Source organism: Trichomonas vaginalis, chromosome VI, assembly GCF_026262505.1.
Source record: "Trichomonas vaginalis G3 chromosome VI, whole genome shotgun sequence".
Lineage (NCBI taxonomy): Eukaryota > Parabasalia > Trichomonadida > Trichomonadidae > Trichomonas > Trichomonas vaginalis.
The window spans coordinates 13,912,908-13,936,541 of NC_067208.1; the positions used below are offsets into that span (position 1 = coordinate 13,912,908).

The window sequence follows — 23,634 nt, forward strand, 5'->3', positions numbered from 1 at the left end:
ATCTTTTTAAGTTCTACATGTTCGAACTCACTCAAAAGTTCATGAGTGCTATTTAATTCAAACCAGTCTTGTGGTTTCTTAGTATCTGGTGTAGCACATGCTGTCAAAATACTTTGCATTTGGTACATGTCATCTTTGACCGAACGAATGAGACGGAGTTGTTTGTTATATTGTATGTACTCGTATTCTTCATTTATGGCTTCATGAACGATAGCAGTTGTTGTGTTCTCTGTTGTTGTCATTTCTGTCTTTACATACAAAATAAAAAAAATATTTTAAAAAAACTAGCTTTTATTTTATTTTTTCTATCTTAAGGAAATTCATGAAATTTGGTCATTTTTCAATAAAAATATATTTTAGGGTAGAAGGTTAGATTTCACCTTTTTTTTCACCTCTTTTTTCACCTCTTGAATTTTCATGACTTCTTCGTAAATGTTTTGTCAAGACTTCTTCGTACATGTTTTGTCATGACTTCTTCGTACATGTTTTGTCATGATTTCATCGTACATGTTTTGTCATGATTTCATCGTAATGAGCGTAAAGGACCCAAAAATATAATTTAGGGTAGAAGGTTAGATTTCACCTCTTTTTTCACCTCTTTTTTCACCTCAGTTATTTTATAAGCGTTTTACATGGTAAACGTTATTTTTACATGTATTTTTCAGCAACTTCGTCAAATAATTTTATAGCTTTATCTATCTCATCTACTTCAAACGTTTCTTTACCTTTTATGGGAGCACCATACATTTTCTCAAACTTTTCAAGTAGTTCTGTTTCAGCAGCTCTCATATCGTTAACCAACACAACCTTGACTCTATTGACTGTACTGTCATATCTTAGAGTTATATTATATGTTCTTCCTATCTTATATCTTTTTGTGTTGAAGTCCTTCGGTTTCTGAACGATGTAAAGTAAGCCTTCACTGCAACGTTCTGAGTCGAATAAACCATATGTTATGAAGTTATATCCAACAACTGGGTCTAACCATAACAAAACTATTGGTATAAGACTTTTGTCGATGAGATATGCTGTAGTTCCATAGAATCTTACCGATATCATAAGCTCAGGATTTCTTGTCAAATTTTCTGACTAGAAGCAATTCTAACCCAGTCCTTTGCTTTCTTTCCAGATGGAGATAAAATGTCTGACAAAGAATATTTGTTGTATTTCTTTGAGTATCTTACGTTTAAATCACCTATTCTAACCACTTTGGTGTCATTGTCTATCTTTCCAACTGTTTCAAACTCAATGTTTGACATCTCTTTCTTTAAGTCAGCATAGTCGTTTCGCATTCTTTCTATCTCTTTGACGGAGTAGTTATATTTCCTCATTGCTGCTTTACATTTTGAACATTGCGGGTTCATTTTTGCGTTATATTCTGAAACCTTACCTGCTAAAACAACTAAGGCGTCAATTGCTCTCTTTAACTCAAAAGTTGCTGGTTTTATCTGTTCGTTCCATACTTTACCTCTTTTATCTTTATCTCTTATCTGCCAAACACATTTTGCAACTAACGAAACAAAGTTGTCGTAGGTCTTAAACTCCCCAGATTTGTATATGTCAGAGATGTTCTTATATACCATATCGCAGTCTTTGTCCATGACTTTGTGGTTGCAATGAAATCCAAGAAACTCATAGTTAACCTTTCGTATGAACTTCTTTATTTCTACTGAGTCAGTCAGTCTGACTTCTATTTCATCGAATTCTGGAATAGTAAGCTTTTGTTGTTGGATTTCAGGAAGTTTAGGTAAATGGTCAATAATATCCTGCATTTCATAAAGATACTGTTCATTTGTTTCATCCTGTGCGGTACAGTTTAAATTACTTGTTAAAAGTTCTTGCTTTATCTTCTGGATTTTTGTTTCGAAAGTATATGAAGAAGGAATGAAGCTTTTCATCTCTACTAACATTGAAGTTGGGTTCATGACTAAAGAGTTTGGTGCTGTTGTTGCTAACATGTTCTTACAATAAAAATAAAAAAATATTTTATAAAAAACTAAAATATATTTTTTATTTCGGGAAAACTCATGAGGTTAGAAAACATTTATGAAGAAGTCTTGACAAAACATTTATGAAGAAGTCATGACAAAACATTTACGAAGAAGTCTTGACAAAACATTTACGAAGAAATCATGAAAATTCATGAGGTGAAAAAAGAGGTGAAAAAAGAGGTGAAATCTAACCTTCTACCCTAAAATATATTTTTGGGTCCTTTACACTCATTACGATGAAGAAGTCATGACAAAACATTTATGAAGAAGTCTTGACAAAACATTTATGAAGAAGTCTTGAAAATTCATGAGGGTGAAAAAAGAGGTGAAAAAAAAGGTGAAATCTAACCTTCTACCCTAAAATATATTTTTGGTTCATTTACGCTCATTACGAAGAAGTCTTGACAAAACATTTATGAAGAAATCATGACAAAACATTTATGAAGAAGTCTTGACAAAACATTTACGATGAAGAAGTCTTGACAAAACATTTATGAAGAAGTCTTGACAAAACATTTACGATGAAATCATGAAAATTCATGAGGGTGAAAAAAGAGGTGAAAAAAAAGGTGAAATCTAACCTTCTACCCTAAAATATATTTTTGGTTCATTTACGCTCATTACGATGAAATCATGACAAAACATGTACGAAGAAGTCTTGACAAAGTCTTTACGATGAAGTCTTGACAAAACATTTACGAAGAAGTCATGACAAAACATTTACGAAGAAGTCTTGACAAAACATTTACGATGAAATTCATGAAAATTCATGAGGTGAAAAAAGAGGTGAAAAAACAGGTTATATCTAACCTTCTACCCTAAAATATATTTTTGTCGAAAATAAATGGTTCATTTACTCACAATATTTTTGTACAAAACAACCCCAAACTTTTAACTTCTTTTCTGCAGCTTCTAATGTTATCTTAGCGAGTTCATATTCTCTAAATTCTCTCTTTAAATCTTCTTGTTCCCATTGGTCTAGTTCGTATGGAGAATCTCTATAACCAGAACATATCTCACGTTCATGTTCTATTTGTTTTTCATGCATTTTTCTAACTTCTTCTTCGAACAAAGGTTTTGCATTCTCTACTGTATCTTCAAGTTCTTCTTCATCTAACTTCTCATGAACTTTCTTGTCTATGGAGTCCAGAATTTTTCCAACTGCTATGCAATATTTTGGAGAAGCCCACATTGCTATATAGTTTATGAGTCTTGGGTCTACATACGTTCCTCTAACCTGTTTGATTTCATCAGGAATTCCTGCATGAACCTTGTATAAAAAGCAACCGTCGGAATTCCGGCGGTTGGTATATTCTTCACAAAATGCCGTATAATACTCTTCCCAGGACTTATTTTCCAACAACTTTCTAAAGTCTTTCCTAAACTGCTGACACATATTTGTTACATTTATATAACCATCCTTGTCTCTACGTAAGACTTCAATACCGTTATAAGTGCCTTTTGTGAATGTTTCGCCATTAGATTTGTTCGTGAACGTTTTTGCTTCGACTGTCATTTCAGTTCTTACAATAAAAATAAAAAAATATTTTTGAGTGGTACGTCGGACATTCGTTTGTGGCTTAACCGTCGGACATTCGTTTGTGGCTTAACCGTCGGACCACAACGATGAAAATCTCATTTTAACTCACTTTTTCTGTCTTAAGGAAATTCATCCGGAATTCCTGCATGAACTTTGTATAAAAAGCAACCCGCCGTTTTCCGCGGGTTGGTATATTCTTCACAAAATGCTTGTTTTGAGGTCGAGCCACTTTTGGCTCCACCGTATTTTTTCAACCAAAACTCATTTTTCAATACTTTTTCAGCACTTCTCCGTAGTTATATATGAAAGACAATTCGAGATAAAAGTCGTAGTACAATGGAACAATATGCTGCACACCGTTTGTTGTGAACCAGACTTGAAAGTCAGAGAAACTGTTACTAGGTGGTTCGTAGAATTTAGAGGTAAGGTCATAAAAGTCCTTACCAATACAAAGAAAACTATTGTTGCTTGAACTAAAACTTGCATGACACATGACATTTTGAGGGTCAAACACGTTTCTATAAACTGTCAAATCTGTTGGTGGGCGTATAAACCAGAACGGACCGTCAGGTGGTAATGGTTCGTTCTGGTTTAGTAACCGAAGAAATTGTGCCCAAGAACGTTTGTCTACTTGCCAAAATAAAAACTGTGTATCTCTTGGAGGGTTATTTTCAATCCTTTGAAATGAAACTGTGGAGTTCATCTTGTCATATTCTAGTTTCAGATAGTATGTTCCATTTAGTAAAGAATCGTATTTTTCTTGAAATTCCCAGTAGTATTTGTTTATTTGAGTTTGAAAGTCATTTAGAGTTTTTTCAAGATTTTCGTCTGAACGAACTGTAAAGATTCTCATTTCATCAAATTTGTCTAGTAGACCATCATGACCTCTATACCGCCCATGAAAATATACCGCAAACATAAACGCGTTAGTTCTTTTTGAAAACAAAACTTTTCTAAATCCTATTGCCTTTGCATCTGAAGGACTTTGAAGCCAACGAATTGGATAGTCAAACCTGTAAGCACCGGATGAAATTTCTTCATCTGAAATATTTCTACCGGCATTTGTAAAGATATAGTCTAACGGTTTTGTATCTGCTGCTTTTGTTCTTTGTTTTTCAACCTGAAACATTTAATATATGTAAAAATATACTGTTTTAAAACGTTTTTACTTCATATTTCTCATCTAACAAACATGTTGTCTGACTGCTCGAGGGTTAGGTTGGTACCATTCAAATTTTACACTTGCAATTCCTTCAATTGCATTCAAAATGTCTGAGTCGGAGTCAAACATTTGTTCTCTCTTTGTAGTCTTGAAAGCGTCAAGAAGTTGTGCGGCTGTTGTGACATTGCCATGTGAGTAGTATATATGACCGTCCAAATCTGTTATAGTTAGTCTGAGATTGTGTCCTTTCTTATTTCCGTCTTGAATGGCAGCAAGTACACCCATGAAGCCTTCTTTGTTCTTTCCTTCGTCAAAGTTTACTGTAAAGGTTCGACCAGATGTAATTTGACTTCTAACTTCACGGTACTTTTCATATGCATATCTTGTTCTTTCCATGGGAGCATGACCATCCTCTGCACTACCTTTTTTCCTTCTCAAAGGATGCAATTGTTCGTTATGTTTCCAGTAGAATCTGGCAAAGCCGTCTTGTCCTTCAACTTGCGGCTCGTTAACATTGAAAGGCAAGTTCATAAGACGTTCTTCTTCTAATCTCTCTAGTCTGTTTGGATAGTTGGTTCGCGCTGTTTTTAAGTCCATTTCGTAGGTCAGACCAGCCAGTTTGTCATAGACTTTTATGGGTCTTCCCTTCCTATATTTAAAATTCTTCGAAACTCTCCAACCATATCTTTGTAACTCTGCTTTTATTCTAGCAGATTTTCTATCTATTCTATATAGGGGCATTTTTATAAAAATAAAAAAATGTTTTTTTTTCTTTACTTAACATAACCACCAGCTACCATAAGCCTTTGACGCCAACCCATACCAGCTAATGAAGGTTGACTAAACTTTGGTTTTGGTCTACCCTCAGTTTTTGGCTCCCCTTCTTCTATCGGTTTTTCGTCACTTTTCGGTTCCTCTGACTTTACCTCACTTGCAGGTATGGTTGTGTCGTTAGTATCTTCGTAAATATCATATGCCATCTGTTTTTGTTTTCCTTTCAACTTTTTGTGTTTGTTGTAAAGTTTAGAATATTTCGACTCTAAGTCAATGAGATGTTCTATAATGAACTGTTGGTCAGTAAAATATACTTTTCCATCTGTTGTCTCTTTAACTCCTTCAGACTTCAATATTTTATTTGTGAGAGTCTGTTTCTTTTTTGAGATACTAGCCGTTCCATTTCTATGAAAAGTGACTTTGTAGTTAGGGTTTGTATTTCCAGACCTGGCACTTTCTATTATTGAATTTTTCTCTTCATCTGTAAGTTCTTTGACAGGTTTTGACAATGGTTCTGAACTTTTTGTTTGTGGTGTCAAATCTACGGTTTCAACTTCTTCGGTCATTTCATCTCAGTAAAAATTTTAGTTTGTTTTGTTTTCAACTGGTTGTTTAGGTTTTTTAAGTCGGTCTAAAACTTCCTGAGGTATAGGAAGAACTTGACAAACACGTGGTTGTGTAACTGCTGGAAGCCGACAAATCCATCTTGAGCCCATTTGTCTCAAAGCTGTATTGTTCATTTCATCTCAGTAAAAAAATTTACATTCCCCACGTTTGAGGCGGTTGAGGTTGGTTATTGTTTACCCATTGTTGTGCATGGTTATATCCTCTGTTAAAGAATCTTTCACCTTGGTCCATATAGTGTCCTGCTTGGTTATAGTAGTCATTTGCTTTGTTATAGTAGTTTCCTGCTTCTCTTCCTACATTGTCCATCCATCCTTGAACTTTTCCTCTTGTTTCAGGATTTGGAATAAGATTTGCTGCATCTCGTGCTACCTCCCAACCTTTCTGTACAGTTTGTATAATAGGTTGTGCTTTCTCTTTAAGTATACCTAATGTACTCAAAATCTTCCTTCCAACTCCAAATACACCTCTGGCTATTGTTCCCACTGCGGGTAAAAATCTGGATGCAACTCCTGCTAATGCGCCAAATAAACCCATTTCTTATAGGGTAAAAATGACGAATCCAAACAAGGACCCCTATGTTTCTAAGGCAACAAAGAAAGCACTCATGGTAAAAATCTTTAGTTCAACACCAAATGCTTGGTTTATGGATATCTTGGAAAACATTCCGAGGTATAGAGAAGATGGACCACCATACTGGCTAATATTTGTCGGTCAAAACACAAGATACTGTGAAGCCATACCATTGCAGTCCAAAAATATTTTAGATGTGAAAACTGCTTTGACAATATTCGTTGACAAATACCATCCAACAAAACTGACATCTGACTGTGAACGTTCTTTCAAATCAGACGATATTAAAAACTATCTGCGTTCAAAAAATGTAAACCAATATTTCATTGTCGACCAAAACCATTCTGCTCTTGGTGTCATTGACAGTTGTATAAAAATCTTAAGAGACTTAAACCAACCACAAGGTGGTGAGGTAGATGAAATGTCATATGACGACAAATATAGACACTTCTCCATGGCAAAGATGAGACAAGTTTTAAATATTTACAATAGCCGTAAACAAAAAGGTTTGGGAAACCACTCCCCTGAAGAAATGAAAAACAACCCGACTTAGAGAAAGACTATATATTTAATAGTTTAGTCAAAAGAGACAAACAAGAAAGAATGCCAGGCTTCAAACTTAAGAAAGGTGACAAAGTAAAAATAGAAATACCTAAACGCGACCCATATGAAAATACTATTGACTATGACAACAATGGGAACTCGACAGGTACTCGCATTCGTGTTCGTAAAAATAGAAGAAAGTATACAAGAGAATATTATGAAGTTTTAGGCAAACATGGCAAAATGTACACACTGCAAGCAGAAGATAAAACTACTATTGTCAGACCTCGTTTCAAACTTGTCAAAGTTCAAGGTGGTATACTTTCAAAGACAGTTCCTAACAAATATAAGACAACTCCTGACGAATATGCTAAAGAAGTTGAAAATGACGACTAAGCATTTCTATACCATGCACAAACTGTCATGTAAGGTGGCATGTAGTCTTTACTCTGTCCCGTTGTTTCCGAATATCCTGTAATGCGATGTGTATGGCTTCCTCCTCCCTGAGTGTCATCCCAGTAACAATTTATAGCAAACTTAACGTCGTCTTTAACATCATATCCTTTACCTTTTGTCATTCCTGTCCAATCCCAATATCTATGCTTATGCCAACCTGCTTCAGCTGTAGTTAAATTTATGTAGTGACTGTGTGCAGGTAAGTTTTCACCTGAAATCGTTTTACTTCCACCTGTTACCTTTGAAGAGTTTGCACAATACAAAAACCTTTCGACTATTTGAGTCCAAGTTCCAAAACCAAGTACTACTTCTGGTCTGGTAGAGTTCATTGACGTATAAATAGAACCTATAGGATATACTGTTTGAAGTATTTCAATCTTTAATGTTTGAAGCTCTGTTTTGTCTGCTTTTTTATATAACTTTTCTTCAAGTTCATTTACGTCAGAGATGCTATGTCTATGATATTTTTGTGGGTATGTTCCTTCTGTCCATGCGAAAATACGTTCTTTTGTTGCATCTACATATCCTTTTATCCATGTCGAGTCTGCTTTTGTATTCCTTAACTCTGTAACACCTTTCTCAAGCTCTTTCAACTGTTGTCCATCTTCCATTAAACCTCTGGTATGACTTGAAACCGTTTGTGTCAACATATCTACAGTTTCTTTGTCGGCTTTAAGGTCTAAACATCCTGAAACCCACCCTGTATTGGCTTTACCTTCTAAAATCTTTGTTGTCCGTTCATGGTACCATTCAACCCTTTCTTTAATTTCATTGTCTTTTTCATCCACATATTCCTTATCTGCCTTCTTCACTAACGCACTAGCCACACATGCTAACTCATTGTCAACATATGTTTTATCTGCTTTGTTGTTAACATCTGCTTTTGTTGCATATGTTGCATCTGCTCTGTCATGTTCTTCTTGAACTTTTTCAATGACATATTCTTTGTCAGCTTTGTTGTCAATATCTGCCTTCAAAAGAAGTTCATCTATAGGCTTCTCGTTTAAAGTTCTTTTTGTTGGATTTATACAAACAGTATGGTTCTTACTGTCTTGAAACAGAAACTCATCTGTCATTGGGTTTATCGTCAGTTTTAAGTTTCCTTCTTTCAATGACTCAGATATCTTAGAATAGTTTGAAAAGTTTGTTGTGTTCTTATTTAGAGCTTGCAAAATGAGTTGTCGGTTGTGTTGTATTTCTCTCATAGACGCTGTTTCTTTCGACATTTTTATTCTAGATAAAATATGCTTTCAATAGAAAAAGAAAATTCAAGAGTTGCTACAACTAAACCATTAGATGAACTTTTTACGAATGTCGGTCAAAAGTTTGAGACAGAGACCGTAAAGCATGAAGGCTATCGTTTTGACTACCCATTGAGATGGCTAAGAGACCCATCCGTCACAAAAGCTATTGGCTTTCGTAGAATGAAGTTCATTTCAGAAGCCATACATGGTTTCCCATTTACGGTCGCTTTTGAAGTTCGATACTATAACAAAGAAAAACGTACGTATGAGAAATTTGAACAGGGAAAACTTTTACAAGTGAATTTGCTTGTAAACTTAGAAACAACTCTTCAAGCTTTTCAAGAAAAAATAAACGATATCTATATCGAATATGCAAACCAGTTTAACATTGACGAAGGAGAATACCATCTCGATATTATATATGACAGGAAAAATGCAACTGTTAAAATCAATAGAATAGAAGACCTTGGAGAAGACGTTTATATTTCTACAAAATATAACAACTTGGCATGGTATAGATTTTTGAGGATGTTAAATCAGCCTGCAGAATATCCAGTACACCCGGACTTTTATGAAGTCGAAAACCCTAATGGAACATATGAAAATGTTTTCGACTCAGATGCTATTATAGTTCATGCTTCATTTTCTGGTGCACAAAACTCTTTTTTATGCTTGGCAAATGACTTTTACGAAAAACCTACAAAGCTATACGAACCACCGAGTGGAAGTATTTCAGACTTTCAAGTATGGTTTACTACAGATGGAAGAAAGAGAATAATTCCATTATACCACGCGTTTTACTTAGAACTTAGTTTCATATACAACTACTATCGAACGGTAAAAATATGATTTTTTAATATGGTTGAGGTGTTGGATTTGGTTGCCAACTAGACTGTGGTGCAGGTTCAGGCTGTTGTATAACAGGAGCTTGCTCTTCTGGTTCAGGGTCTTTAGGTATAATACCAACGAACTGACCTACTCTTTTGCCAATATTTTTGACTCCGTTCCAAATTCCTCTTCCTACGGTTTTTATTCCATTCCATATACCTCTTCCAACATTTCGAAAGAAGTTTCCTATCTTACTGAAGAAACCCATTTTACTATATGTAAAAATCTAATGTCCGCCTAGTCTCTTACGTTTCCTGTTGAGTTCCATAGCATTCTTTAACTGGAGCTCATACATTCTGTTTCTCCTCTGGTAGAAAACATACTCTGGGTCAACTCCTGTGTTCGCGTCATCTGCATAGAGTTGTTTATATCCCACTTCGGGGTTTGTATAAAACTCTTTCCATCTCATATTTGCATACCATGGTGGCAAACCTAACGCAGCGTCATTTGACATGGCAGTTTGCATTTGTACATCTGTTGGCACTTGACCATAGTTTGCCATTGCAGTTTGTATTCTAACTTCATTTGGAATATTCTCTGGGTTTGGTTGTCCAGGTTGCTGTGCATTCGCTAAGTTCTGTGAGTCCATTTAATATTAGATAAAAATATCTCTTACGAGTACATATACTGGACATTTGCAGGCATTGGTTCATCTTCATATTCTCTATATCTTTCTGCCACGTCAAATAAGTAAATGACACAATGGAAAAAACCTAAAACAAGTAGTCCTATTTCAAACCACATTTACTTACTAGTAAAATTTCTTTGTTATGACACTTTCTACCCTCTTGAATTTTCATGAACTTTCTTGTCAATTTTTTGTTGAGACTTCTTCGTAAAGACTTTGTAAAGACTTTCTCATGAACTTTCTTGTCAATTTCTTGTCAATGTTTTGTAAAGTTCTTCATCGTAAAGACTTTGTAAATGACCCAAAAATATATTTTAGGGTAGAAGGTTAGATATAACCTGTTTTCTAACCTCATTTCTACCCTCTTGAATTTTCATGAATTTCTTCGTAAATGTTTTGTCAAGACTTCTTCGTAAAGACTTTCTCATGAACTTTCTTGTCTATGTTTTGTAAAGTTCTTCATCGTAAAGACTTTGTAAAGACTTCTTCGTCTAATTTCTCATGAACTTTCTTGTCTATGTTTTGTAAAGTTCTTCATCGTAAAGACTTTGTTGAGAAAGTTCATGAAAATTCAAGAGGGTAGAAATGAGGTTAGAAAACAGGTTATATCTAACCTTCTACCCTAAAATATATTTTTGCCTGATTTACACTCATTGACGATGAAGTTTTGTAATGTTCTTCATCGTAAAGACTTTGTCAAGAACTTTCTTGTCTATGTTTTGTAAAGACTTCTTCGTAAAGACTTTCTCATGAACTTTGTCAAGAACTTTCTTGTCTATGTTTTGTAAAGACTTCTTCGTAAAGACTTTCTTGTCTATGTTTTGTAAAGACTTTGTAAAGACTTTGTCAAGAACTTTCTTGTCTATGTTTTGTAAAGACTTCTTCGTAAAGACTTTGTAAAGACTTTCTCATGAACTTTCTTGTCTATGTTTTGTAAAGACTTTGTAAAGACTTTGTTGAGAGTTCATCGTAAAGACTTTGTAAAGTTCTTCTTCGTAAAGACTTTGTAAAGACTTCTTCGTAAAGACTTTGTAAAGACTTTGTCAAGAACTTTCTTGTCTATGTTTTGTAAAGACTTCTTCGTAAAGACTTTGTAAAGACTTTCTCATGAACTTTCTTGTCTATGTTTTGTAAAGACTTTGTAAAGACTTTGTTGAGAGTTCATCGTAAAGACTTTGTAAAGTTCTTCTTCGTAAAGACTTTGTTGAGAGTTCCTCATGAACTTTCTTGTCTATGTTTTGTAAAGTTCTTCTTCGTAAAAACTTCATTTATACTAAACATCTTCAGGGCGTAACGCGCCTGGAAGCCCTCCGAATAAAAACTTCATTTATACTCATTCATCCTCAGGGCTAGAAGGCACGAAGTGCCTGGAAGCCCCACTACCTTTTTTTTTTTTTTTTTTTTTTTTTTTTTTTTTTTTTTTTATTCAGATTCTACGTTGATAATAATGCTTATAGAACCTTCTTGCTATTGTGTCAAAATTGCGAAACCGATAGCAAAAATATCTCGCAATATCAAAATTGAGATATTGAGTGAATTATGCATTATAGAGATTAAAAATCTGATTTGTGAAAACATCTCATCAGTTTCTAGCTAATTCAAAAATCTTTACTATCTTATTCGATTAAAATGAAAAGGGAATAGTTTCATTATGCTTTAAATGACAGCCTTATAATATAATCATAGTTTTCGCTCAATATGCAGCATTTTTTTTTTCGAAATCTATGGTCAATGTCCTAAATACTGATTGCTTTGCATTCATATCTCTTACATTTTCTATACCCACATCACTATTCATTGCTATTCCTATCTTTTTCATTTTTGTTTGTTTCTCATAATTTCTCAAAAAACACGATAACTTGATATTTGTAAATATCATACTTTATAACGTAAATAAGAACTTGACCTATTAAGAAAAGCAGTAATGAAAAGAAAATCTGAAATTCATAAAAATTACAAGTTTCTGATGACAATTAGCTTAATTAAACCAGGTACAAGATTATATAATTGTATTTTCTATCCAATTATCCATATAATATCTTATCCAGAAAAAATAACTTGATCAATACCAAATGATTTTTTAACTAGTAAATAAAGTATTTTCTTTACACACACATTGTATATCATAGTTTTTTTTTTTTTTTTGGTTTCGCAAAACATCCAAAAACAAATATGCTATAAAAGTGACAATTTTAGCAAAACGAAACCCATAGTTTTTAAAGGTAAATGATTTCCATAATTCTCATACAGGTCGGTCATTTTCAATTTCCATGAGTGATGAATTTGATCTTGTAAATTCACAATCTTTAGATGCAGCTGAAATAGTGAGAATTCCGCCGGACGTTTTCGAACATCTTAAGCATGGTGATTATAAGATCGTAAATGACTCAACCGATCGTTATAATATTATTGATGATAAAGGAACAGTAATTGTAAATATTTCTAGAATCAAATCGATTTCAACTGAAAGTGGTGAACTCGAAAGTGTATATAAAATGACAGACAAAAACGAATTTACTCAGCTTTATAGCATTTCTGGTTCTTGCACTGTAGTTCGAAGCAAAGGTACATTTTCCATTAAACAAAAAGATTCTCCATTGTCTCGTAAAAGCAAAATTGATGATACAGAAGAAATCATTCCAAATTATCAGAACCGTTTTCCTCGATCTTTATCCGAAAAGTATCAGAAATTGCAAAACGAATCTACTGAATGCAAGAAGATCATACAGGATAAAATTTCAGAATTTCAATCACTTATCACTTATGGAATTAACTCTGACAATCAGTTAACTTTACAACGTCTAAAAGCAGAAATAGAATACGAGCAAAAAAGACTCAAAGATTTGCAAAATCAGATTGTCGATTTCAAACATACAGTAGATGAGAGATTCGAAAAGCAACAAAAGAAGGATGAAAAATAATTAAGATCTACGCTGAATCTCAAAAATTTATTATTATATAATACAATTATCCAACAACAAACCAATTACGATCAAGAACTATGCTATGATCTTACAATCTTTTCATACTTTAACTTTTCGCAATTGATAATTTTCATGAATTTTTATTTTTACGGAGATATCAAATGATATCTCAAGTATAAATTATGTTTGATGTTTTGTGAAGTAAAATTGTTTGAAGCCTAGTAGAATAAACTTTAGTTAACTTTAGCAAATGTTTTTTTCTTTCTATTTAACCATTCAAGTTTTGTAAGTAGACAGTAGCCTTCCTTTGGTTCCCGAAATATTTGTACATCTTTCAAATCACTTCAAACAATTGGAACAATGACTTCAACAGAGTTTAAAAGATTGAACACTTAAATTTTGGTTCTACATATAGTATTTATAGATCAAAAAGTCGAAACATTCGATTCCTTGGTCAATATTTGATAACCCACAAATGAGACGTTGGTTATCAAATTTAAATGTGAAATGGCCTGACCTTTTATGAGGACTTTAGCTCATATAACAAGAAAATTCTATGATGCCATAAAGAAAATCATAGATTTTCAAAGTGTTCAATCATATTTTATTATTTATATTTTGTATTCAGTTAAAAATAATCAATTTAGAAAAGGCTTTTAGTTTAGAAATCGAACATTTCGCCGAGATCGAGTGGAGCAGCCTCTTCCTCCTTGGCCTCTTCCTTTGGAGCTTCAGCAGCGGCAGCTGGAGCAGCAGCAGCAGCACCAGCGGCTGGAGCAGCACCACCAACCTTGTTCATTTCGGTCTTGCCTGTCTCGACGAGTTCGTCAACGGATTTCTCGGACATCTTTGTGACAACGGCCTCAAGTTGAGCAGCATCAACTTCAACGCCAGCAGCCTCGAGGATCTTCTTGACCTGTTCCTGTGTTGGCTTCTCGTTACCAGCAGCCTTTGAAAGAAGATAAGCAGCGATGTACTTCATGTATAAAGGCCAGGCAAAACCGCCATGTAAACTGGTTCTAGAAATTTTTCAATTCTATCAGGAAATAAGGTCTATTATATAAATATATAACTTTGCTAAGTTCAATGATATTGAATTTTCAATCATGTCCATCAATCAAATCTCTCGATTTCGTTTTTCCTGCAAAATTAGATAATTTTGCATACCAATATGATTGCGTTGTGTTTGACAATATAATATTAGATTGTCTGATGGATTTCAATAGGCACAAATTATTCGACTTCTAAATTTTAGTCTATGATAAACATATATATCTCAAACTATTTTTAATTATGGATTTGTATTTAAAAATATGTATTATTGAAAGAATAACAAACAAATTTTACAATAATATAATACGACTATTAAAAAAAAAGTAATATATAGTCATTAAAAATTTCTTAGCTCTAAGGTATGGATTTCTCTAAGTTATCTACAATCTTTTGCCATTCGTTTCCTAACTGTTCAATATTTATCCTCATATTTTGATCTCTTAAAATATCATGACACTCAGGACTAATGCAAAGCTCCTTAACATTAACGCATTTGTCTAATTGCTCTTCAAATCTGATTTGTTCTCCAAACACTTTGTAATATTTGATATTAAAAGCGTCTGCGACGGCATTGTACCAATCCCTGCACCAGTAATTTGGCGGAAGGAACTCAAATACATAAGCTGGATGCTCTTTTGATGAATTCATCCAAATCTGGTGTGCAAGACCAGATCCGTGGATTCCTGCTAATACTGTTGCATGAGAAATAAGTTCTATTTGCCATTCAATGGTCAATGAGTCTAAATTGAGATATAAAAACTCACAGAATTTACATCTTCTTTCCATTTCTTTAATAACGCTGTTCATATTAACAATAAACCTTGTATTATTGTTTTTACGTAAAGGAATGATGACAAGTGGCTTCTTTGGATCTGGAATTGGAATTGTAAATCGAAGTTCTTTGAGAATTGTTTCTCTAAATCCTGGTATTGAAATATCCTTAGGATCATAACTGAAATCAAAGGTCGTGAATTCGTTTCTAAATGGCAAAGGGCGAGTATTAAATTTTCTTAGACCTAAAACACAAATATCAAACTGAATATCCATCTTTTCCAATTGTATATTGTGTATTGGATACTTTGTAAACATTTTCAGGAACAAAACAAAGACTTCGACAACGTAAATATCAGTTACAATGAAATGTCGATCTTTTCCTGTAACTGAGCCTTCAACTTCTTGTATAGTATGATACAAAGGTGCTACATTATCAAAAATGTTATGCCAGAGCATTCCAAGGTTCACTCCTCGACAATAAAAATAAGAAATGCCTTGGATTTTATTTCCACCTTTTCCTAGTGGATTTGTTTTGACAACAACGGGCTGGTTGTCAAGACGAGTATCTACAACATCATTTGGTATTGGTTGTGAGCTTAATGATAGAAAAGGAGACGGAAATTTGTATAAAATTCGAGAATAGAAATAAATGATGTTATTTCTTAATATTAAGTTGCGGGTAACGCAATATCTTTTTTGGATAGTTTTTCTTTTGCATTTCATTTGTGTATACTCCGATGAATTATCGAAATTCGAAACCTTGAAATGTATCGGGAAAATCTTATCAGCAATAAACTTTTGCGTTTCTATCTTGCTGCTTTCTTGTATTTGTTTGGCTTTGTCATCTGAAAAACATAACATATTTCCAGAATATTCTTGTAGGAATGGGTAATTGTAAAATCCAGTGATGGTGGATGAATTGTATTGTAATACTTGAAAAGTGTTAAAAGGAAATATTAAAAGAGTTGAGAATGCTTCAGTTTCAAAACGCAAGAAATTTTTTATATCTGTAATATCTTGATTAGTAGGCGAGCTCTTTAGATTCACAACAATATTTTCATCTTCTGTTGATATGTTAACAATTTTGTCGCAAAATGAATTTTTGGGATGAGGAATTAATGGAGCTGACTCGATTCTGGTAGCTAATATCAAAACAAATATTGAAAATGCACTTGATATAGCTGTTAATGAGTATAATATTCCCAAAGAGAGAGTCCTCGGCAAAAATTTTTTAAATTTCATTATAAATAATGAAGTTTTTTTATGGTAGAATATATCTACATAGCTTATAAATATCTCGATATTTTGAATTGTCTCATATATCCTTGAATCTAAACATCATTATTGGGTATATCATTATTTTACAGTGTGAATGAATCCTTCTACCCACAATCTAAACAAAACTAGTCGTGTGAATACAAAAAAACATTTTTAACAAAATAATAACTTTTGAGGAATTTAATCTTTAAAAAATATCTAGTGACAGCATCGTATCTTGTTCTGTTGGTTGTGATGACGATCACTTTCATCTGAAAATGATAAGGTAAATGAATATCAAAATCGTCACATTATTTTAAAATTATGGTTCTAATAGCAGATAAGAGTTATAATGCATCAGTAAAAGAATGGTACCTTTGTACTTTCTCTAAAAAGAAATGATTCTAGGAAGCCATCGTTATAATTATATCATCATTTGGAAAATGGTACTAAGTGTTATCACTTTTTAGATAGAGCTTCAAATAAAACCTCATTAGTTTTCCTGATAGCATTGATAATGGAGTCAATATTAGACATATCAATCGATTTTGAAATTTCTATCAGAGGATGTGCAAATTGTGGAAATTGTTTTGCTGCAGATAATTGCTCTTCAAAAATTGAAGATATATCCAATCGAAGTTTATTGAGTTTATTTTGAGAATCGATTAAATCGTTTCTGTATTTTTGATTAAGATGATTAACTTTCTCTTGGTTTTTGCTCATATCTGCTATATGAGTATTCAATTCGTTTTTGATATCGAGAAAATTCGTATCTTTATCGCCTTCAATGAACATTCTCAATCTTTCTGCAATTTCAATTGATCTGTTACATTCTTGTGATATTTTTTCCGAAGATCTTAATGCAAATTCAAGTTGCTCTTTCAATGATTCTTCTTTTTTAGCAAAATTTGCTCTTTCTTTCTCGAGTTGAGATTTTAGATATTCGATTTCCTCTTTTTGCGTTTGAAAAGTCTGTTCATTGATATCCATTTTGAAGTGTACGTTTATAAAAATTTATACCAGGATTAATTAATGGCTCAGTTATGCAGAAAAGTGTTTTGTAGCATTTGGTATTGAATATTTCCTGTTCGAAATTTCATTTGGACGTCTATTTCAGGAATTCAATTTTAAATTTGGTTGATTAGACTTTAATTTTGATTGATTATTGTTTAGTTTACAAATTAAAATACAAACCCTTATTTCCAAAATTCCAAAAATATTTTGAAAATTGAAAAATATCCAAAATATTATTAATTTTCCAAATCGGAATGAAAATTTTCTTTGTAAACATGCGACCAAAAAACCAATTTCAATTAAAAAGCTGCGATTATGAACTATCTTAAGTCAATAGTTTCAGTATTTAAGTTCCTTAAGAACAGCTTTAATGATAACTATATTGCTCCTGGCGGATTGGCTGTAATTGAAAAAGAATTATCAAAAGTTATTCGCGATTGCTCAGAACAAGGTAAATTACTCATATTAAATTTAACATTAGAAGGAAAGGCTACTATTCCCAAAATATTTCTAGATGAAGAAAACTTTACAATATACACAAGTCCTTATAATGCTAAGGGAACTTATGAAACAGCTCGTTCGCTTCCAATCCCTTATCTTCCATTTTGTGGTTTATTCCTTTGCCCAACAGCTCAAGTCTCTGAAGCTGTTTTAGTTGATAAATTTGTTACAAGAGAAGATCTCATTCGAGCAGATTCATTTTTCTTGGAGAATCGTGATGCTTTACTTGATACTCGTACTCAATATCTTATTAAACATGAAAGAGTTACAGAACGCAATGATCAAGATGACTTATATCATAAACTCGAAAGAGAAACATTAGAAAGACAGGAAGAGGAAGAAAAAATGGAGCGTCTTCAACAAGAACAGCAGCAGCAATTGAAAGATTCCGTCAAAATTGCCGCAGAAAATTTCGAAAAATTACCACCAGAGCCAGATGCTTCCGAGCCAGGCGTTATTATACTAAGATGCAAACTTCCAAGCGGTGAGACAAAAACAAGACGATTTTTACCTTCTCAAAAACTTCAGTTGCTATACGATTTCGTTTTCGTGGATATTGCTCCAGATGTTCCTGTAATTAAATACGGATTTCCTTCAAAGGTTATTGAAGATTTCTCCAAGAAATTTGAAGATGAAACATTTAAGGCAAAAGATATGGTTCTTGTCGAACCACATGATCCATTTGAGTCAAATAATGAGTAAATTAATCTATTGTGTTGTTAAATTTCATTTCTTCAAAAATCTTTTTTATTTCAAACCAAAATCCTATAGATATCACCGTTTAGTTCTGTAGCATATATAAATAATCCATCTTTAACGTTGTGTATGATTGAATTCAGATATAAATACTTTTTACTGAATATTCCTATAAATGAATATATTGATCTTCTAAATCTAGTTAAGACTCAACTATGTGGACCACTAATTTTATTGGATATCAATGTTTTTAGTGGCATCAATATCTTCCTTACATCAAAATTCATTTTTCAACATTTAGGTTATAAACGATCTCTAAAATAGAGAAAAAGAACTCTGCATATGGATTCATAAAGGCTGAGGGCTGAGCTTTTCATGTCATCAGATATCTCTTTTGCATAATGATCAGTAGAGCTTTGAGATGTTAATGCCCTAGCTACGAATATTCCCAAACCAATCTCAATTCGGATCTTGGATGAATATTGACCAGAATGAAACCGCCTTTATTGGATCCAAAATCGGTTTCATTGAAAAATTATCGTACCTAACTTTGTTGACAGATGTCCACGACCGCAGAGTTAAATACAATCTTCACTAGAATCAGCCAGCGTGTCGACAGCGGCACAGAAAACTTGAACGTTTTACTCAGGATTTTCACGAAGCGTGCCGAAATCGAAGATAAAATTTCAGAACTCTACAAATCATGCCTCCCAGATAAGTATGATCAAACAGATCCATTCCTCATGACTCTTGTCGAAATGATTAACAAGCAAGCAACTATGCACGCGAAGTTTGCACAAGAAGTCCGCGGAGGAATCATTGTTCCTCAAACTCGCTTCGTTACAACAGTCCGCGAGAAGCAGCGTAATATTCAGAACGCAGTTCGTCGTAATCAAGGCACAGTTTCAAAGGTGCAGAAAGATTATGACAATGCAGTTCACGACCTTGAACAAGCTAAGGCTGCCCTTTCTACAGTTCCACCAAACAAGCAAGCTTCTCAACAGCAAAAGATCCAAAAGTACGCCATCTTAGCTAAACAACGCCAAGATGAAATTCATCGCACCATTACATTACTCCATACATCAGCAATACCAACCCTCCATGCAGACTTCTCAGAATTCGATTCTTCACGCCTTGTCCATATACAAAACTCTGTTTCAAAGTTGGCAGATCTTAACAAGATGATTGACGAAGCCGACATGAAGCTGGCAATAGGCGTATTGACAAAGGTCAATAACATGGATGGCGCTGATCGCTCCTCCCGTTACGTTACAAGAGCATTTAACCCATCTTCGAAATCTCTTACAGATGAAACAGAACTTTACGCTTACGGTATCGAAAACTACAACAGTGAAGACCCAGCCGATCTCCAATTTGTCCGCGGTGATAAGATTCGCGTTCTTCAGCAACATAATTCTGGTTGGTGGGATGGCGAGCTCAATGGAAAGCGTGGCTTATTCCCAAGATCCTTTGTTACGCTCGGCCGTGATGAATTGGCAAAGAACGACCCAATCGGCGCTGTTTTCCTATGTACCAAGGACTTTACAGGCACTTCTGGTGGTGAAATTCAATTACTTTCCGGTGATCTTGTTTATGTTGACTACGTTATCGGCCAGAAATGTTCTGGTCGCAATCTCAGAACAAATAACAGAGGATTCTTCCCACTTGACGCATTAGAATCTAAAATCAATTAAAACTATTTCTTTTCAAGTTAATTATACCTTGTATTTTTTAACTTTTTAAAATAATATTCATAATTGTATATGATTTAGCTATTGATTAACTTTGAAACTACTATACATCACCTAAGATATACATTTTTACTATATTTGTTGCTTAATTGAGTATTTATCTCTTTATCTTTGGTTATCGGACTTGAAAAAACAGGATTGAATACAATTACATTACAACACACATAGAAATAGTGTTGTACAATAGGTAATGATTAATCAATTCCTATAATGATTCTTATTATCTTAATCAAGTTATATATTTTCTAATAAATTAAGCATATCATTAATAGTCCAATCTTGATATGACGTTTTTTCATACAATTTATTTGATTTAGAACATTTTGGAAATTGAAAACGATTTTTGTTTGTTTGGTAACTTACTAAAGGTATTATTTGTTCTGTTCAAATCATTAGATTATAAATCATGAATTATTTATGCAATTGCTAAAAATTAATTTGAACAATATTGAATAACAGTTAAATCTCGAATTTGATGAAAATGTTCAAAATAGAACATATTTCTACATCTATTTCTCGTATTAAATTCAAAATTAAGTGAAACGAATAATCTGCTCATTTTGATGTCGCCAAATTTGGCGAGGGGGCACAAACTTACCCAGTGAGATGAAGTGAAAAGTGATAGATTTACATGTCAGAAATGTAAAGTGTCAGATTTGAAACAAAAAATGGATTAATTTATTATTATATGATAGAGAGATTTGGTAAGTTACTATCAAATTTGTAAGTAAGGGAAAAAAAAGTAAGAAAGAAAAAAAATTTTTAAAAATAAAAAGCCACTCGCTTCGCTCGCGGTTGACAAAAAGAACAAATTCGAAAAATAATTGTATGAAATTACGAAACTAAGCCACTCGCTTCGCTCGCGGCTTAAGAAAAGAACAGATTCGAAAAAAGATTGTACGAAATTACGAAACTAAGCCGCGAGCGAAGCGAGCGGCTTAAGGGTGCACCCGCATGTACGTTTATTTGAGAGGAGGAGGATTACCCTCTCAATTTTGAAAGCTTCGTTAACTTAATATCTCGATGAATATTGTATTAAAATTGAATTTGCCCATACCAATATATCTGATACAATATCCTTAAGTTTTACTAAAAAGAATTTTTTAAAATCCCTGCAGATTCGGGGATTTTTAAATTTTTTGATTTTTTTCGAAAATTTTTCGGAAAAAAATATTTTCAGAAGAGCCTTAACGGCTAAGTTTTATGTTTAATGTTGAGTATCAAAAAGAATGGGCATCTGATATAGCCATCATATATCCCAGAAGCAAATAAAAATTCTGACTTTTTAAGCATAAAAAATGAAATTTTATTTTTTGCAAAAAACAGGCCACCCGGATGTACGTTTATTTGAGAGGAGGAGGATTAAATTTTTGAAAGCACTAAAATTTGTAAATATGCTAGTTATATCATAATATGCATTATTTTAAAAAAATAAAAATTAAAGCACGTTAAAATCTTTTTTGATGAATTTTTACAAAAGCTACTCAGGATAATGCAAGATATGAGTAGTTAAACATAAATTTCAAATCAGATTTTACTTATAATAAATATTTTAAATTTCCGAAAATTAAGTTCAGATCGACTCTATACGTAGTAAATACTAAATAAGGTGCCAAAAACCTATTAAACAGTATCAAAACTATCAAGATTGTAATGTTTTTGAAGAAAAATTTATAGAATTATGGACTTCAAACAGATATTATGTTAATAAAAATAATATAATGAATTTATTTATTCGTATAATAGCAGTAATAAGTCGATTATTCACTTCTACTTCTGAGATTTGAATTTAATTTCGACAGAAAAAGAGATTCAAGAGGAAAATACTAGGGGATACAAACAGCCACCATGACAGGATTATTATGGAGCCAAGTTGTATTTTTTGATATTTTTAGAGTTTTCCTACCTATTTAGGTACCAAGTTATTGCTTAAAAATTAAGGTTCTAAATTCTGAAGTTTACATGATCCTCTCGTGTGCACCCTTAAGTAAACAACATATTTCAGATTATCGATACTAAAAATTATTTTATTTTATTACATTTTTTTTTTAAAGCTTCTTAACTTAAATCATGGAATGTCTCAAAGACAAAAGTAGCATACAGCATGTAAAGCTAAAGAAAGATAATCATAATTAATACCTTAATTTTTAATATTACGCATTTTTAGGTGCAAAATTTAAAAACATTCTAATACAATAGAGCAGTTTCCAAAAGTAGCATACAGCATGTAAAGCTAAAGAAAGATAATCATAATTAATACCTTTAAAGTTTAAAATCTTGATTTTTTTTAAAATCAAATATTTATAACTTTAATACATACAGCTTAAACCTTATACTTGTTTTCTCTTGTGAGAAAGCAATCTTACAAAGCTAACAATCCTAAAAAATAAAGAATTAAAATTTAATAATTTAATCTAAAATTAAAATCAAAATTAAATAAAATGAGTTCTTTGTAATAATACTTTCAAGGTAGGATATATTTTAGTGGGATCTATTGAGTCATCACTAACAGCATTGAGCAATCTATTGAGCATTGAAATACTCTCAATTTTTCTTTGTCTTTTTACATCAATTTCTGCGTTAGTTGCTTTTTCCATGATCCTAATGACACGGTCATCTGCTGGATTTTGATCAATTTTGAGTTTGATAACTTAAGATGGTATCACTTTTGTATAAATTTCTATAATATCATCATCAATTCTGAGATTTTTTCGATCAGGAAAATAGTCATGTTTGAGTGTTCTAAAATGAACTTCGGCAATATTGTTAGTTGCGTCGCCTTCACGCCTGTCACGAGCAATCCATCTTGATATGTTGTAACGCCATTGTCTGTTAAAGTATTGAGATGCTGTTGGATCTGTGTCGAGCAACTCCAGAACTTGATCATAGGCAGCATTTGCTTCTTCCTCATGTTCTGCATCTAATTTGAAGACTAAATCCTTCATCAAATTATAGAATTGTTCAAATTTTTCTTGAGAAGAAAACTTATTTGATTTGCGAAGAATTGCACGAAGAACATGTACTCCGCACCAAAGTATTTGAGCTTGTGGAATGCTTTCTTCTATTGCTTGAGCTATCTGTGGAGCACAGTCCATGCTAATGTATTCTGGCTCAATTGTTACCCATCTGAGATAGGCGCACACGCAAACTTGAATGTTTTGATAAGTGTCTGGTTGACAAAAGAAATATAAAAAAGGGAAAATGTGAAAATCTTTGATTTTGCCAGTAAATGCATACAATG

At 33.0% G+C, this 23,634-nt stretch overlaps 17 protein-coding genes across 17 annotated transcripts, besides 3 other annotated features; 4 read left to right on the forward strand and 13 right to left on the reverse strand.

Annotated features, from left to right (window-relative positions):
* Window positions 1-8,769: part of a mobile genetic element that runs on past the window's edge.
* TVAGG3_0861380 (organellar and viral DNA polymerase type B) lies at window positions 649-1,059 on the reverse strand (the record flags this gene model as incomplete). Its single annotated transcript, XM_051249715.1, has 1 exon — window positions 649-1,059. The coding sequence occupies one exon, from the start codon at window positions 1,057-1,059 to the stop codon at window positions 649-651; it is 411 nt and encodes a 136-aa protein (XP_051085190.1).
* Window positions 1,150-1,958, reverse strand: TVAGG3_0861390 (organellar and viral DNA polymerase type B; the record flags this gene model as incomplete). The annotated part of the gene is made up of 1 exon (XM_051249716.1): window positions 1,150-1,958. A coding segment is annotated over one exon (809 nt), but the record flags the coding sequence as incomplete, so codon positions are not given.
* TVAGG3_0861400 (uncharacterized protein) lies at window positions 2,845-3,507 on the reverse strand (the record flags this gene model as incomplete). Its single annotated transcript, XM_051249717.1, has 1 exon — window positions 2,845-3,507. The coding sequence occupies one exon, from the start codon at window positions 3,505-3,507 to the stop codon at window positions 2,845-2,847; it is 663 nt and encodes a 220-aa protein (XP_051085192.1).
* On the reverse strand, window positions 3,800-4,660 carry TVAGG3_0861410 (uncharacterized protein; the record flags this gene model as incomplete). The annotated part of the gene is made up of 1 exon (XM_051249718.1): window positions 3,800-4,660. One exon carries the CDS (start codon window positions 4,658-4,660, stop codon window positions 3,800-3,802), a length of 861 nt encoding a protein of 286 aa, XP_051085193.1.
* TVAGG3_0861420 (uncharacterized protein) lies at window positions 4,715-5,434 on the reverse strand (the record flags this gene model as incomplete). The annotated part of the gene is made up of 1 exon (XM_051249719.1): window positions 4,715-5,434. The coding sequence occupies one exon, from the start codon at window positions 5,432-5,434 to the stop codon at window positions 4,715-4,717; it is 720 nt and encodes a 239-aa protein (XP_051085194.1).
* Window positions 5,467-6,033, reverse strand: TVAGG3_0861430 (phage tail repeat-like family; the record flags this gene model as incomplete). The annotated part of the gene is made up of 1 exon (XM_051249720.1): window positions 5,467-6,033. The coding sequence occupies one exon, from the start codon at window positions 6,031-6,033 to the stop codon at window positions 5,467-5,469; it is 567 nt and encodes a 188-aa protein (XP_051085195.1).
* On the reverse strand, window positions 6,052-6,207 carry TVAGG3_0861440 (uncharacterized protein; the record flags this gene model as incomplete). Its single annotated transcript, XM_051249721.1, has 1 exon — window positions 6,052-6,207. The coding sequence occupies one exon, from the start codon at window positions 6,205-6,207 to the stop codon at window positions 6,052-6,054; it is 156 nt and encodes a 51-aa protein (XP_051085196.1).
* A 138-nt stretch (window positions 8,770-8,907) lies between the features above and the next one.
* TVAGG3_0861450 (uncharacterized protein) lies at window positions 8,908-9,756 on the forward strand (the record flags this gene model as incomplete). The annotated part of the gene is made up of 1 exon (XM_001305981.1): window positions 8,908-9,756. One exon carries the CDS (start codon window positions 8,908-8,910, stop codon window positions 9,754-9,756), a length of 849 nt encoding a protein of 282 aa, XP_001305982.1.
* Window positions 9,757-9,760: 4 nt separating this feature from the next.
* Window positions 9,761-10,003, reverse strand: TVAGG3_0861460 (serine threonine-protein phosphatase family; the record flags this gene model as incomplete). Its single annotated transcript, XM_001305982.1, has 1 exon — window positions 9,761-10,003. One exon carries the CDS (start codon window positions 10,001-10,003, stop codon window positions 9,761-9,763), a length of 243 nt encoding a protein of 80 aa, XP_001305983.1.
* Window positions 10,004-10,021: 18 nt separating this feature from the next.
* On the reverse strand, window positions 10,022-10,384 carry TVAGG3_0861470 (uncharacterized protein; the record flags this gene model as incomplete). Its single annotated transcript, XM_051249722.1, has 1 exon — window positions 10,022-10,384. One exon carries the CDS (start codon window positions 10,382-10,384, stop codon window positions 10,022-10,024), a length of 363 nt encoding a protein of 120 aa, XP_051085197.1.
* Window positions 10,385-12,687: 2,303 nt separating this feature from the next.
* TVAGG3_0861480 (uncharacterized protein) lies at window positions 12,688-13,941 on the forward strand (the record flags this gene model as incomplete). Its single annotated transcript, XM_001305983.1, has 1 exon — window positions 12,694-13,344. One exon carries the CDS (start codon window positions 12,694-12,696, stop codon window positions 13,342-13,344), a length of 651 nt encoding a protein of 216 aa, XP_001305984.1.
* A 9-nt stretch (window positions 13,942-13,950) lies between these two features.
* TVAGG3_0861490 (translational elongation) lies at window positions 13,951-14,329 on the reverse strand (the record flags this gene model as incomplete). Its single annotated transcript, XM_001305984.2, has 1 exon — window positions 14,009-14,329. The coding sequence occupies one exon, from the start codon at window positions 14,327-14,329 to the stop codon at window positions 14,009-14,011; it is 321 nt and encodes a 106-aa protein (XP_001305985.1).
* Window positions 14,330-14,754: 425 nt separating this feature from the next.
* On the reverse strand, window positions 14,755-16,416 carry TVAGG3_0861500 (glycosyltransferase 61 family; the record flags this gene model as incomplete). The annotated part of the gene is made up of 1 exon (XM_001305985.1): window positions 14,755-16,416. One exon carries the CDS (start codon window positions 16,414-16,416, stop codon window positions 14,755-14,757), a length of 1,662 nt encoding a protein of 553 aa, XP_001305986.1.
* Window positions 16,417-16,890: 474 nt separating this feature from the next.
* On the reverse strand, window positions 16,891-17,421 carry TVAGG3_0861510 (uncharacterized protein; the record flags this gene model as incomplete). The annotated part of the gene is made up of 1 exon (XM_001305986.1): window positions 16,891-17,421. The coding sequence occupies one exon, from the start codon at window positions 17,419-17,421 to the stop codon at window positions 16,891-16,893; it is 531 nt and encodes a 176-aa protein (XP_001305987.1).
* Window positions 17,422-17,760: 339 nt separating this feature from the next.
* TVAGG3_0861520 (FAS-associated protein family) lies at window positions 17,761-18,648 on the forward strand (the record flags this gene model as incomplete). Its single annotated transcript, XM_001305987.1, has 1 exon — window positions 17,761-18,648. The coding sequence occupies one exon, from the start codon at window positions 17,761-17,763 to the stop codon at window positions 18,646-18,648; it is 888 nt and encodes a 295-aa protein (XP_001305988.1).
* A 271-nt stretch (window positions 18,649-18,919) lies between these two features.
* TVAGG3_0861530 (peptidyl-tyrosine autophosphorylation) lies at window positions 18,920-20,353 on the forward strand (the record flags this gene model as incomplete). Its single annotated transcript, XM_001305988.1, has 1 exon — window positions 19,203-20,336. The coding sequence occupies one exon, from the start codon at window positions 19,203-19,205 to the stop codon at window positions 20,334-20,336; it is 1,134 nt and encodes a 377-aa protein (XP_001305989.1).
* Window positions 20,354-20,975: 622 nt separating this feature from the next.
* Window positions 20,976-21,336: a mobile genetic element.
* Window positions 21,336-22,376: a mobile genetic element.
* A 668-nt stretch (window positions 22,377-23,044) lies between these two features.
* TVAGG3_0861560 (MULE transposase domain-containing protein) lies at window positions 23,045-23,488 on the reverse strand (the record flags this gene model as incomplete). The annotated part of the gene is made up of 1 exon (XM_001305989.1): window positions 23,045-23,488. The coding sequence occupies one exon, from the start codon at window positions 23,486-23,488 to the stop codon at window positions 23,045-23,047; it is 444 nt and encodes a 147-aa protein (XP_001305990.1).
* Between the last annotated feature and the right edge of the window lie 146 nt (window positions 23,489-23,634).